General features: G+C 35.0%; 2 protein-coding genes across 2 annotated transcripts in view; one reads left to right on the top strand and one right to left on the bottom strand.

The window, feature by feature from the left end:
* PSMD1 (proteasome 26S subunit, non-ATPase 1) overlaps nucleotides 1–15,887 on the top strand; it is a 103,334-nt gene that overhangs the window by 34,912 nt on the left and 52,535 nt on the right. The window lies entirely within an intron of this gene.
* Nucleotides 311–13,559, bottom strand: HTR2B (5-hydroxytryptamine receptor 2B). The gene is made up of 3 exons (XM_030876434.2): nucleotides 13,037–13,559; nucleotides 5,578–5,778; nucleotides 311–1,200 (listed from the first exon to the last, which is right to left on the bottom strand). The coding sequence occupies exons 1-3, from the start codon at nucleotides 13,383–13,385 to the stop codon at nucleotides 311–313; spliced, it is 1,440 nt and encodes a 479-aa protein (XP_030732294.1). The 5' UTR covers nucleotides 13,386–13,559.

Here is a 15,887-nt window from a genome sequence, read left to right as displayed (position 1 = left end):
ATTCTTATGGTGACATTGTTTTTTTGTAAGCCAGAAGTTTATTGATTTATTTAATTTTATTTCATTTGACTATCTTAGCATTTAACTAGTGTGCTGGATTGTTTTTTAATTTGCAACTATACAAAAATGATTTTTTTCGTTAGAATAATTTTGCCCAAATAAAATTGGGTAATCTTAATACATAATTCTTAATTTAATTTAAAGAGATGATTTTTGATACATGATGTAATTTTTTATGTAATTCTTGGTATATTTATATCTTCTTTATCTTACTCATCATTGTATTAGTTACATAAAATGTGCCATTACTCTATACATAACTGATTTGCTCTTCAGTTTTGTCACCTTCATTTTCGGTGAGAAGTGTATCTAGTAAAATGATTGATGAAAACTGAATGGTTGAACTTCGGAGCCTCATTGGACTCTGGTACATGGCAGGATTAATGCCATTTCGCATTCTATGTTTCATAAAATATTTAGAGTTCTCTGCCATTGGATTCTGGAAGTACACATTACCGGAGCATTTTCTGAGAGTTTTTACTGATTTTGTGGCCCAGTAATTGCAGGTGATGTACCGGCCAAATGCATCCCGAAATGTCTTGTTGAAGAGGGTGTAAACCAGAGGATTCACCCCTGAGGAAACATAGCCTATCCACACAAATATCTCCAGGAGCATTTTGAGAGTCGTCTGGTTGCAGGAATCACATAAAGCTAAAGTTATATTTGTAATAAAAAAGGGGCACCACATAAGCAAAAAGAGGAAAAACACAATCCCTAGAACCTTTGAGGCTCTCTGTTCATTGGAAATGGTATGCACTGACTTTTTTCCTACTGTGGACGTTCTTCGCATAAGTATGTTATCACTTGCATTAGGCAGGGTTTTGTCCTTGTGAGAACCATCCAGCATTGCCACTTTTTCTGGTGTTGAGCAAGGTGTTTCATCCCTTTGGAAAACTGTGGACACAGTCAACCACATTAGGCGTTGAGGTGGCTTGTTTTTGACCAAGTAAGCTTTCTTCTGTAAAGCATGGATAGTGAGAAAGTAGGTGACAATCATGATCGCCAGAGGTGTAAAGAAGGAAGCCAGTGAGCCAAAGAGCATGAAATTGCCAAAACGATCCTTTGTCAGCCCACAAGTGATGTTGTTTGGGTTACCCACATCAGTGTCTATACCTTTAATAGGGATTGGAATGGCAATGCCTAAGGAAGAAGAAACAAGATAAACTGAGTTATTTTATGACCTTTGACTCTTAGATTAGGTCCTTTTAAAGTTTATCTTACTGACTTTACCCTATTAGTGTATTGTAATTCCTGGTACCCACAATGCAGAATCTGTCAAGCAATAAATCAGTGGAAGATTTGACAAATAGAACCTAAGTAAGCAAACCTGCTGTTTTTAAAGAGATTGGTTAGTGGTTTCAGTTTTGTAATTAAAGCTTCCCTAAAACCATAGTGTATGCATGAAATAGTAGAGAATGTCTTCATTTATTCTCCATTTCTCATTATCTATTTTTGTTTGTTGATCTATCCCAAGTTAAGGAAAAGAATTCAGAAGAGAAGCTGCTTTTATCTTAATATCCAGTGTAGTTGAGCTAAAGAGACTTAAGAATACATTCATGCAATATCTTAATTCTGAGTAGATACCTATTTTATAATCTTTGAGGTTACACAGTTTCATTTAACAGACAGTTTTATCTTTTGATATTTGTGAATGTCTTTTAACCTTTTCTTTCTGACTTCTTAGGGAAAACTCAGGGTTTATTGTTTTTTTTTCAAATGCTACTTAAAAATTTGAGAGCGAGTGGATCATGAAATTTACTTGCTTTTTAAAAAATATTTATTTATTTTTGGCTGTGTTGGGTCTTTGTTGCTGCATGCGGGCTTTCTCTAGTTGCAGTGAGCAGGGGCTACTCTTCATTGTGGTGCACGGGCTTCTTATTGCAGTGCATGGGCTCTAAGCACGCGAGCTTCAGTAGTTGTAACACTTGGGTCCAGTAGTTGTGGCTTGCCGGTTCTAGAGTGCAGGCTCAGTAGTTGTGGCTTGCGGGTTCTAGAGTGCAGGCTCAGTAGTTGTGGCGCACGGGCTTAGTTGCTCTGCATCATGTGGGATCTTCCCGACCAGGGCTCGAACCTGTGTCCCCTGTATTGACAGGCGGATTCTTAACCACTGCGCCACCAGGGAAGCCATGAAATTTATTTTCAAGATTGAAGGTTCCTCTAATAAAAACGAAAGAAACGTACCTCATGCTAATTTTATTATACTTTAAATACCATGAAGTAGGTATTTAAATATGACCTTGTTTATTAGTGAAGTAGCTTATTAGCAAGATAGCACAAGGGTTAACCCTAATCCTTTCCCTTTGAAACAGCAGATACTTTAAAATAAGTCTGAATTAATTGATCTTTAGACAACTCTAGGAAGTATCATGAAAGAATTCACTTTTATGAATCTAAAAGTACTCCTATCACCTGCATAGCCTTTTTATGGTAGCAAAGAGACCTTGACAAGAATATATTCCTCAAACCCTTTCTAATGGAGGCCACTGCTTTTTCTGCTTTTCCTCAGGTATAACACCAGAAAGAGGATTCTGTATACTTTCTTTTCTACACTAGGGGTCAGCAAACTATAGCCCAAGGGCCAAATCTGGCCTGCCTTCTGTTTTTTAAATAAAACTTTATTGGAACACAGCCATACCCATTTGTTAATGTATTATATATGGTTGCTTTTGTTCTGCTGCAGAGTTGAGTAGTTCTGACAGAACCATATAGCATCTGTAAGACCAAAATATTTACTGTCTTGCCCTTTATAGAAAAACTTGGCTGGCCCCACCTCTACCCTGTTACTTGCAGGTAATCATTACACTGTTCTTTCCCCACCCCAAAGCACTTCCCTTTTAAAGTCTATTTAAGCTACTTATACCACTCTATTCTCCATCTAGATCATCTACCAACCTCCAGGATATATGTCTGTCTTCCTTAATGGTTTTGGCCCCTTGCTATAGTTTTCTATCCACTGTTAACCTTGCTATCATCTTCCATGACTTCATCCCATTTATTACTCTTCTAACACCTAATTTTATATTTCTTGAACTCTTCAACTCCAGTGCACTCCTGAAGCCATCCATCCATAAGTCCACTTAAAACTACCCCATAGGGACTTCCCTAGTGGCGCAGTGGTTAAGAATCTGCCTGCTAGTGTGGGGGACATGGGTTCGAGCCCTGGTCCAGGAAGGTCCCACATGCCGTGGAGCAGCTAGGCCCGTGCACCACAACTACTGAGCCTGTGCTCTAGAGCCCACGAGCCATAACTACTGAGCCTGCATGCCACAACTACTGAAGCTTGTGTGCCTAGATGCTCCACAACAAGAAAAGCCACTGCATGAGAAGTCTGCACACCACAATGAAGAGCAGCCCCCACTCACTGCAACTAGAGAAAGCCCGTGCGCAGCAACAAAGACCCAACACAGCCAAAAATAAATAAATTAAAAAAAGAAAAAACTGGCCCATATCGAAAATCATGAACTCTGATATTTCCCTTTCTTGTCCTGCTGCTCTTCATTACTTCTCTTTACAGTTATCTTGACATCTAGTGCATCCTTCCTTCTCTTTTTTCACATTCCACTAACTCCCATCAAGGCTCAGGTTACCTTCCCAACCAGCTTGTTGGTCAATGACATTTAAGTTTTCACTAGTATTTTTTATACCTTACCCTCTTATTCTCCTTTCGCCTTACTGTTGTCAGATGTTACCTAGGATAACTGTAAATTCAGAAGAAGAAAGTGAGCTCTTTTTTTTTTTTTAGCACTTTGTAGAATTTAAAAACTGAACTAACCTCATTATTTGCCTTTTCTTTTACAAAGTCACTAAATTGTCATTGGTTCTACAACACAAAGTGTGATGAAATGAAAATGGCATTGATCTTGGCCTTTGTGCTAAAAAGCTGTTAAGTCTTTAAGCCAACTGTTTAAAACCTCTAGGTTTCTTTTCTCATCTGTAAAAGGAAAAAGTAGATTTGTAAGATCCTTCTAAGCTGTAATTTTGGGTTCATCTTTTTATTCTTTTCTTCCTGTATACATATCACTTAGTATTAGTCCATCTTCCTGAATGCAAAGATTCTTTTTCTTATTTATCTTTGTATTCTTAGTACCTAACATATCATAGGTACTCTATAAATTTGATCAATTTATAAATTCATGTCATCCAGCCTTGATTGAGGTACCAACAGGCTGTTTATTGGCTTGATTATATTTCAGTTTCAGTGTTTTAATTCTCTTAAGGAGCCATTTCTCCTATTTTCCCTCTACCTTTGCCCTATTGTCTCCCCCCCCCACCCCCCGCCTCCAGCCTACCCTAACACACACTGTTTCCCTTTCCTTCTCCCTTATCACACTGAGCTTACCAAAAAGGTATGGGTTGTTTGATATGAACTACTTTAGTTTTCCTTCTCTCCACTCTAAATTTTGGCAGTTGTCACCCATCCATGCCTTTTCCGTAGCTTCTTTTTTAGGGACCTCTTCTATCAATCAGCCTCTGTCCCCAAAGCTAGCCTTTTCTCTCTACTTGCAGATACCTCCATTCTGAATAGAGTTTTCCTTGACCCTAATTTCCTCCCAAGCCAGACTAGTAACAGTCCTTAGTTTTACCTCCAAATTTTTCAAAAGAGGTTTGGCCTTGGTATCTTTATTCCGGGAATATAAAGGTCATTTTCAGTGTCTTGCTTTCTTGATTTTTCCCCCAGCGTTCTTTTTTCTGATTAGGGAGAGAAGTCACATCTTTTTCTTGCTTTCCTTTTAGCATTTTCAGGTCTCTCTTGATTTTTTTTCTTCTTTGAATTTTTCCTTACTAGGAGAATGTGAATCTGCTGGCAAACCGTTAATGATCATAGTAACCGTTGTGAATCTGTTTTTCTGATACTAACTTATTTAAAAGATTTGAGTTATCATTTATGCTGTACTTCATGCTAAGATACTCTAATATAGCAGCTATCTTTGAGTATTAAACATGGGCACAGGGGCATAAAAACAGTTTAGAAGAAATACAATTTCTCCCAAAAATTATTTCTGAACATCGTTTGTGTATCTCTTAAAACTTGTAATTAAACATGTTCAAAACACTTAGACAGTAATGCCTTTAGTCTGCGTACATACTGGTTTCCAAGGTGAATATATGAACTCTGATACCTGCATACAAAAAGTTTGGGTTCTTTTTGTTTTTGTTTTTTTTTCCTCTTTTCCTATTTATCTTCTTAGGTGTGATTTAAGATGCATTTCATTTTTTTAAATTGTTGTTACTTTAATAAAATTTCAAGATTCTGCATGCTACCCAGACCTTAATGATCGGTTGACATATATGAAAACTGTTTTCAGATTTAGTCTTCCTGCATGTCAAAATCAAGCCTTGAACTTTTCTTCTTTTTCACACTTTTTGCTGATAGTGTGCTTTAGAGGCTGTACGATGAATGTAATGTTGTGAGGAGCTTGTATTGGTGTAACAGTGTCTACCAGGCCTGGTAATCTCCTAGCCAAATGGAACCAAAGCCTATATACACCACCCCACACCCTGACATTCCCCACATACCTATTGAAATTAACCACACCACTGTAATCTTGATGAATGCTGTAGCTCGTGAGTTATATTGATTGGCCTGGATTGGCTTTTTGATGGCTATGTAACGATCCACTGAAATGGCGCAGAGATGCATGATGGATGCAGTAGAAAAAAGAACGTCAAGAAATAACCAGGCAGGGCATAGAACGAGTGGGAGGGGCCACATAGCCTCTGAAAGAAAGAAAAACAAAACAAAAACATATTCTCCTCAAAATGGCAACCTTTAATCTACAGTTTCTTTTTTAAGTGATACATATTTTTTAACCTTTTTCTGTATTCATCTGAAATTTTACGACTTAAGCTCCAAGGTAATGTTTGACTTCAGATAATGGAGTCAGTAATATTAAATACATTCTGTAGATGGTACCCTTTAAATACATTTTCTGTTTTGTATAATAATTACAGCTCTTTTCCTAAATCAGTTTAGCATTTTTAGCATTATTTTGACCTTTGCTCTTTTGTGTATTCCTTTTGTGATCTTTTAAAAATGTATACAGTGTTGCAACTGGAACTTAACCTTACTATTCAGATAAAATTTATTTTTAAACTGCTATTGTATTTAAAAAAAAAAAAAAACATTTACCGAATAGAGGAAGCAATATAATGTGGCAAAAAGAATATTAGCATGGCAGTCTCAGTGAGGCCTGGGATTTTGGCTTACTTCTAGCATTAACTAGCAGTATGATCCTTGTTTATAGCAAACTCTAATTTGGTGAAATAATTAAGTGGAATGACTTGAGTTTTCCTTTTGACAGAAATAGTTCTTAAATAAAGTTTGCAAAAGGAATGGCTTCAGATTATTCCAAAGAAAAATGGGTTGTTACCCTTCCAATATAGTCCATCCTTCACTCCAAGCAAGGAGATGTAATAAACAGTACAGACTTGGGTTTAAAATGAAAATCTCATTATTAAGCATAGTACTTTATTTAACAAATTTTTATTTAAAAAGCATTTATTCTATACCTCATACAGTCTGAAACACTTTAGAAATATTAACTTTTGATTATATAAACCCTTTTTATGGTTTAATTGTATGTCCACTGACATGTAAACTACTTTTCTTTTCCTGGTTTTTGCGAGTGTATCTGACTTTGACAGGTATAAAATGATTGAGATAATTGAAGAGGGAACCAAGATAACTATCTCAGGATTTCAGAGCACTGAGACCCTTTAATTGTAAACTGTTTAAATTCAGGAAGCCTGGGTGTGGAGAAAGGTTAGTATCCCAGATCAAAAAAGGACCATAATTTAGGGAAAGAGGTTTTAGATAGACTTGAGTATGTCTTTTTCAAGACTCAAGTGGGATCTCAGTGAAAAATATTTGGATACTTCACAAAAAAAGGTAGGTAGCAAAAAAAAAAAAAATAGGTAGCAAAAAAAAAAGGTAGGTAGCAAGGCTGACAAACACACCATTTGGTGCCTTCTGTTTCCAAAGTTGGTATGTGGCATGCTTAATAGAAATATTAAAATATTTCTTTTTAAAACAAAATCAGTATGAATTTTTTATTGAAAAAAAGATAAATGATTCCTTGGTACTTGGTTCCATGCTCAGCAGATTCTTTCAAAAGGATTTAAAGCATTAGGTGGAAGGAGTAATTCATACTTTTAAGTAAATTACTGTAATCAGACTTTTCCTACTTCACTGAATTGGGGGTGGGGATAAGGGACAGAGATGATAAATTATAATCATTGAGCTGGAAGAGACCTTAGAGATTATATCATTGATTTTGTGGATGAGTAAATTGTGGTACAATTAAGTCTTTGAATATGAGAGGGAGCATTTATTTATCAAAATTTAAATGTTAATTGAAAGTGTTCTTTAGGGCCTTGCTACTCAAGGTGTGCTCTTCAGATCAGCAAGGATCAGCATCACCTAGGAACTAGTTAGAACTGCAGGCTCTTGGGCCTCATCCCTTAGGTACTGAATCATACTGCAGTTGAAGGAAATACCCAGGTGATCTGTATGCAGATTAGTGTTTGAGAAGCACTGCTTTCTTGAAAAGGTTGTGTACAGAAAGGGGAAGACATTTAAATTATATAGTATTTGTTGTCCCACAAAAAGAAAGCACACAAAATTTCTCTGAAAAACAAATCCCGGGCTTCCCTGGTGGCACAGTGGTTGAGAGTCCGCCTGCCGATGCAGGGGACACGGGTTTGTGCCCCGGTCCGGGAAGATCCCACGTGCCGCAGAGGGAAGACCCCACATGCCGCGGAGTGGCTGGGCCCCTGAGCCATGGCCGCTGAGCCTGCGCGTCCGGAGCCTGTGCTCCGCAACGGGAGAGGCCACAACAGTGAGAGGCCCGCGTACCGCAAAAAAAAACAAAAACAAAAACAAATCCCACTTCCCACCTCGTTGCCCTATCCACTTCATTAAACTCAAAGAGGAATTTACTTCCAATAAGGTTTGAATAATGGCATTTCTTTGGGTGCCTAAGATAATTACAAATTGATAATTATAGGAGCAAAACAAGTCTTAGATGAGTCTTGGATCATGGACAGTTTGTTATTTATCTAAAAATATTAGTAGCACAAATATCTTGTTTAAAATGAAGACTTGTGTGCTGTACCATCATACATAAGGGGTGGTAGAACTGCTGTTCAGTTACATACGTTTCTATTTGTCTCCCAGGGAAGGTTCAGTAACTTCTTAGACCTATGTCTAATATCTTCCTCAGAAAAGATGTCTGGCAATCATTTCAAGGATTCATGCAAGTATTGGTTAAGACCCACATATTCTGTATCATTTAATATGAAATATAACCTTAAAAAAATATTGGGTTCTGCCTTGTCCCTAGAGAAAATTCTATGGCCCTCCTGTTCGATAGAGTTATTTGAGATATAAATGTTGTCTTTGCCAAATATTATAGTTTTGGTTGATATAATTTCTCATTTCATTTGAGAAAGCAGTGTAACAGAGGTTAAGAGTGTGAATTCTAGAATCAGTTCTCCTAGGTTCAAATTGTATCTCTGCCACTTACTTATTCTTATCTCCTCTCTTGTAAAATGGGGATGATAATAATATACCGATTTTATAGAGTTGCTTTGAGAATTAAATGCAATAATACATGTAAAGTGTTTAGAACAATATCTGGCATAGAGAAAGCACTCAAAATGTTAGTTCTTATTACTATTATTGTTTGACAGAAACTAGCCAACTAGCCCAACCATTAAAACACTCCCACTTAGAAACAATGAGCCATATCATCAGTATAAAACCTGGTATGTTTGTCTTCCTGCCTGCTGTAGCAAGAGTGCGTGCATCCAATTAAACTTAAAACTGTACTTCAAAAAAAGGGCATGAGAACATGTTTAACTGTTCAACTTTTAATTAAATTTGTCATGAAAGTATGCCTTTTACTAAAGTTGAATTTTAACTATGTTATATATGAGGCAAAGAAGCATAAGTAACCTATGTGCATTGCCAAACATTGCCATGCCTTTTTGTTCGTTTTTTTGTTTTGGAAAGTAATTGACATTAATCTCTGAATCTGGCACATAAAAGATTTCCCTTTTAAGGATTTAAAGACTATTTTTAAAGCCATCCCAAGAGGACTATGTTCGTGGAGGTAAATAGTTCATGAATGTATTGGAGCAGGACAAATCCTAAATGGCTCTAATGTCCAAAAAGGACATAGTTTTCAAGTACACGTTTTTTTTAATCTCAAATTCTTATGTTTCTATATTTATCTTCTGGAAAAGACAGACCTAGACCAATGCTTAAATTTTTATTACAAAGCTTCTGCTTTGTTTTTGTTATTCTTGTTTTTTCGTTACATTTGAGCATATGAGGTATCCTGGGGTTAGATGTCCAATATAGTGTTTTAAGCATTTCGAGTGATTTAATACTTATAAAAATTTTTCCTTGGTTTTTTAAAATTTCCACTTTCCAAAAAGAAGTGCCTTTAATTGCTTTGCTCCCTCATTTAAGAATTAGGTAGAGCAGCATTTCACTGCATAAATGAATAACTGATTTGTTTTTCTTTTACTGCTATACATTTATCTCATCTCTGGTGAAACTCACATCCAAACTAAATCTTATATTTAAGTATATAAACCCTTTGCATGTTGTACTGGTACTTGCCAATTATTAGTGCCTAAAACGTGCTGGGACCTACTTGACAATTTCACAAGATATTGGCAATGGAAGATGTAGCATAACCATTTTACAGACAAGGTGATTGAACTCTGATATGTTGTTAAGTGACTTGCATAAGCCAATACAAGAGAACCAGGATTCAAAGCCTAGGGTATCTTGCTTCAAACCCCCATCTTTCAGCCATTTTATACACCCTCTTTCAACTGTACCACAGATACTGTTTCAACTTACAGATCATGAGACATGGATTAAAACTTGTTGTAAATAAGCCAGTAATGACCAATGAATGACCAAATGCTGTATTTACTCCCTTTACATTTTTAATCATTTATTTCATGAGAGAAGGCAAAGTTCGGAGACGTTCTTAAACTGTGAATAATCTTTCTTTTTTATATCGGCATATGATGTTCTGTTTTCCTTTGCGTCCTACTCAAGTATTTCTAACCTAGGCAACTTCAAGCCTTATGTTATAAGCTACTAATTTGTGATCATGATTTTTAAGAATTATAGACAAAACAGTAAAAAACTGGAAAGTAAAGGTTAAGTCCAATGCTCCCAAAGAGGAAGAAGTGACAGAAAAGTTGATGTAGCACAATTTGAAAGACCATGTTTTGCCTGCCAGTCATAATAATCTTGGAAGAAATTCAAATAATATATAATCAAATATTATACAAATTTTTGGTTCAATAAAATGTTTCTCAGTATAAAAGCCACTTTAAAATTTTCAGTGCTCTCCTTTTTTTAAAAAACTACATTTTATTAGAATATAAAGTTTCAGTGTTACTGTCATTGAATTTCCGTGAGATAACTAAAATAACTTATGTCATTCATAGTGGTAATTAGTTTGTTTATGTTTACAGAGCCAGGGATACTTTTGTTTGTACAGACTTCAGAAGTTCTGAAGATTATCCCTATAATGAGAGAAAAATACACAAAATCTACTTCTGCATTTTAAGATTATAGAAATTCTTATAAATGCATTAATTTAGAAAGTCTTAGTATTTGTTAACACATGAAAGGCTATCAAAAACTCTTAGTATTTGAAGTCAGGTCCCCATTTATAATATGTGCAGTTCCCAATTTATGAATGCATCCTTTTGAAGCTTTTTAGAGGGCAACATGCATTTTCTCATATATTTTCTCATAGAAATAGAATAATGTTTTCAATAATGAATTAATTCAGTAATATTTTGAATAGTGGTTAAGTTCCCAGGTTAGTTTATTTTTAAAAATCTACTAACCTTTCTATATAGCTTAATTACTGATAGTAGAAGTGTTTCAGTCTATGAAAGAGTTTATTTTGTAATTAAAAATTTACATTTGAAAGAAGGAAATTAGGTTAAAAATGTAATAATTATTTCAGACATAGGAAGACATTCTACATATTTTGTGTTAAAATATGTTGGATTTTCTGCTGACTCTTATAGCTAAGAATATCTTGGGCCCCAAATATTTAAATATAAACTTAGTTTTCAGCTGCTATGTAACCTACTGTTTTCCTGTGGAATACATGGGATTATCACTGTTGTCTGCTTTTGTGTTTTGTTTGTCAGCTTATTTAATGCCATGAAACTTTGCCTTTTAAGATTCCTTAACTGTTTAGTTGTTGATTTAAGTATCTACCACAGTATTTTGCAAAGACTAATAGATGTTTGATGGACTTATGGATTTTAAAGTTAAAATTCACTTCAATCTCATTTATTCAACATAACGTCAATTAAATTTTGTGGTAGTATGAGACGAGCATTTTAATATTTTTTGTACGCCTAGCAAAGCACAATTTAAAGAGTGATTTGACACATTAAACTATTGTGTGCATGGAGATAAGAGTTTGAATCAATGCCTATACAGTCTTTACCATATATGCATAAATGTTCCTGCATAATCCTCATTTATTTCTTTTAAACTTTATTCAGAATTAAGATTGTTTAGGTTCTCCTTTAGAGTAAGATTTCTTAATTATTTTCCATGGTTATATGTAGCACTAGATTATTCAAAAGGTTGCAAATTTGTAAAAGGGAGGGGTATAGACAGGCAATATTAATGATTAGAGAGTCTTCTAAAGCAGAAAACCTTATTCATTACTGCATGTCCTACCACAGAATTTAAAGCCTGGATAAGAGTTGATTTAGAATGGGAAGTTTTAGCCCGTCACCATCCAATTATATATGGGGGATCAAGTACTTACTTTTAGATATCTTTCTGTACTTACTTATAAAAATGTAACATTTAAACCTGAATACAATAGTTTGAATGGCAGTTTTTCTTCACCTTCTAATATATATTCTAGTTAATAAATTTTACTTCTATAACCTGAAATATTTTTATCTTCACCATATAAGCAACTCCAAGAAGCCCTATCTGCTACAAATAATCATTTTTTCTTAAGCAATTAATGAATGGAATATCAATTAATGTCAAGCATTAAATAAGTTAAATATTCTCTTACTGCTGATTCTTAAGAGCCCTCATAATTCATCATCAGAATTATTTGTGTGTACCCAAATTCTCTAACTAGAGATGATATGCATGAATAGGAAACTACTTATATCATTTTAATATCGTTATCTTTTTTATCAATATTATAACTAAGATTTCAGTTCTAATTATATTTTAAATTATTGTAATAACTCAGGTTTTGATCCCTTATTTTAGTAACTTAGAGGTCTGATTCCTCTAACATATATCAAGGACATAAATGGTCAGAAATCATAAAAATTAAACAGATGGATCATCTCTTGAGATGCTCTGAGCCAGACCATTCCTTCAGCAACTAAACATAGTTTTTTGTTAACAAGACACATGTGTAAGACTTGTGTTTAAGTCTTACGTACACAAACTATAAAGAGATATAACAAGACTTTTTAGAACAATTCCAATTTAAATTGGGATTTAGAGATTTATATCGGAATTCAGTGATTCAAAGACCTTATTATTAATAATTAACCCAGCACACTAACTGTCACAGCAGTGTCCTAGATATTGCTTTATCAAGAAAAAAAAAAGTACTAGTAATGGGGTAAAGTATAGGTCTGTTCTTCACAATAATTTTTAGGTAATGTATGCAGAATATATGAATATTGCTAACTTGGATGACTTTTTAAATGATTTTGTTAGGTGGCTGAGGAGGGAATGGAATTGTTTCCAAGAAATTATTTTTTGCTCTTTAAAACTGATTATCAGCCATAGAAAATGATGAAAAATGAGGGACTGTTTACTCACTGTACCTTTAAATAGTGCAAGTCCATATTTAAAGATTAAATGAGTATCTGTTTCTCTAATAGTATACCATAGTTCGGTGGTTTGATGGCAGGAACAAAATGAAATACTTACCAAACATTATTGTCAAGAGGGCAATCGGCATCACAAATAATCCAACCAGCAAATCAGCCACTGCCAGGGACATTAGGAAATAATTGGTAGCATACTGTAACTTTTTCTCCAGTGCAACAGCCAGAATAACGAGGATGTTTCCACCAATTGTGGGTATTATCACCATGAGTATCAGAAGAGCTGCCCAGTGCAGCTTATTTCCCTGTTCCTCAACAATCTGTTTCATTTCGTCTGGTATCGATTCTGTCTGTAATCCAGACCAGTTAGAAGAGATTAAATGGTCAAATGAGCTCTGCAAAATGTGCTCAGGAATTGTGCGTCGTTCGAATATTCTATAAGAGAGAGCCATTCATTGTTTTTCTTTAATTTTTTCCGATTCCAGACAGTGGTCAGCATGGTCAGTAGCTAAGCTGGTCATCTGCATTTTTAAGCCTTTGTACCCATGCCAAATACTCAAGGCCAAAGTTGACTCCTTCCTTAAAAAAAGAATTTCAAGTTCTATAAAATGAGAGCATACATACATTTGTCCATGTCTGTAGGTAAGGCCCGAGTGTTTAGTATTCTGCAGAGGTTCCGGTTTCCGAAGGCTTAGTGAAAGAAACTGATAGCTGTGAAAAAAAGACTATATTTTTGGTTTCTCTCTCTCCCTCTTTTTTTTTCTTGTAGTGGTGAAGTCGAGTTTGAATTTGAATGCCAGAGAGCTTCCCCTAGATATAAAAATATGTCAATTGCATTATTTTATTTCTTTATTTTCAAAACCCAGTTTAAAAAGTTGAATTTATTAGTAGCCCCTCCCTTCTCAATAGGTCTCTTGTGCATTTGTGACAATGCAGCCAATCCTCATAAACGTATGCCTGGTATGCTCCAATTAATGAAACGAGATATATTAATTTTTTCAGTGGTATAATAAAAACCTAGGTGTTTCCTGACCCTTGAATGTCTTTTTACCTTTACTTTAGAATATGTACAGAAGATTAGAAACATCAGAGCACCAAATAGTTCTGAATAGAACTTTTCATACACACTGGCCATCTACCTAGAAACACTCCAAGCCCCCCTAACGTATAAATAAATGATTTACCAGCTAGGAATCCTTATTTGTAATTGGGTTTTGTCTGAGCAGGTTTATTTTAATACTGATATAAATGCCATTTTTGTAAAACATTTTATAACTCCTTTAGTTTGAAAGAAGGGGAGAAAATACGTATTACTAGAATCCAGATACTTGTTTTTACTTATTTCATCCTTCGAAGAAAGCATGTTTCTGCAACAAATATTTTCCAAATTTATCACTTTATGTTTATCGCTTTATGCCAAATTTGAACCAGTTCTTTTTTGGTTTTAAGTAGTAATTTTTTTCTTAACCTTCCCAGTTTCCGAGGGAAGGAGGGGAAGGTGAGAGGAAGATTAAATCATTTATTCATAAAATCTACAAATCCCACGTTAAAAATCTCCCCTTGAACATTTGTAAATTTTTCATTTTGGTTTTTTTAACCACTGAATAGAAATAAAAGATTATGGTAGCAGAGTTTGTGAAGAAAGTAAAAAAGAAAACTCTTTAGATCAACTCTATATTTATTTGTTAAATACTTACCTCTTGCTTGCTCTTTACTCTCCCAAGCATGTCATCTTATCTGCTCAGTAGACCAGATGCTGCTGTGGCTGAAGTCCTCCTCCCATTGACTTATTCTGAGCCTCCAGCACTGGTGCTTGAAAGCAATGAAACAAATGTGTTGTATAGCTGTAAGCGTGCCAAGGAGGTTATTTCATCTTTGATACATTCATTTTTAGAGAGTAGCAGCATTCATTATAACTCATAAAATCACTAGTTAAGTATGTTAAACCAGTTCGTGACCCTTATTCAAGTTATATTCTTAAGAGCTCTCTTTAATATTGGGGGGACTGTAATAAACTCTGTCATTTTAGCTTAACGTAGTTCTGTTTTAGATTAACCCTAGGCTGTTTTTCCCATTTGAGAAAGAATAAGATACAATCTAGAGATACTAGAGCTTTAATTCCGTGAAGGTTCTGCCCAGTGAACCTTAGACTGATTTCCAGAGCTCTAATTTCTACCAGTGAAACAAGATTCTTATCCAGCTTTTATGCCTTTGTTGTGGAACACAATTAATTTGCTCTGGTTACAACCTTATATAGAAGAACACAGAAAGGTTTGAATTCTACATGCTTACATAAGTTTTAGAAGAGACTTTTTCATTGCTTGCTTTTAAAAAGATGGCCTCTGGATTTGGGAGTTGGTTCATTGGCAGTTTTTTTTTTTCACAGATACATTGGGGAAAGTATGTGATATATAATGAAAATACATTTCTGCCTTATTTCAGAAAATTAGTGTAAAAGTCTTATCAGCTATTCTATCTGAGTTTTCCTTAAACTGTAAGACTAGCTTAGTACTAGAACTTCAGCATTCTCAAGGTTTCCTTTTAAAAGGTCATCATAGGGGACTTCCCTGGCGGTCCAGTGGTTAAGACTCTGTGCTTCCATTGCAGGGGGGCACGTGTTCGATCCCTAGTCAGGGAACTAGAGCCCGCATGCCATGTGGCAAAAAATAAATAAAGGTCATCATAGATTGCTCATAGTTTAAAATTATTTAATTACTTCTACATTGGCAACAGCATTTATGCCCTGTTTCAAATTTATATTCCTTCCCTTGTGTGAAAGTTATTGGAAAATATTTTGTTCATTGCAGTTCTACTGAGCACTTCAGATTTTATTCAATATTTGTTTTATTTTAACTCAAAATTCAATATTTTACAAAAAATATTTACTAAGAATTTTGGGTGAAAACGAATAAAATAATCCTCAAGAACAATCAGATGGATTTTAATGTGCCAGA

This window comes from Globicephala melas, chromosome 7, assembly GCF_963455315.2.
Source record: "Globicephala melas chromosome 7, mGloMel1.2, whole genome shotgun sequence".
Taxonomy (NCBI): domain Eukaryota; kingdom Metazoa; phylum Chordata; class Mammalia; order Artiodactyla; family Delphinidae; genus Globicephala; species Globicephala melas.
This window is presented reverse-complemented; position numbering and strand designations above follow the sequence as displayed.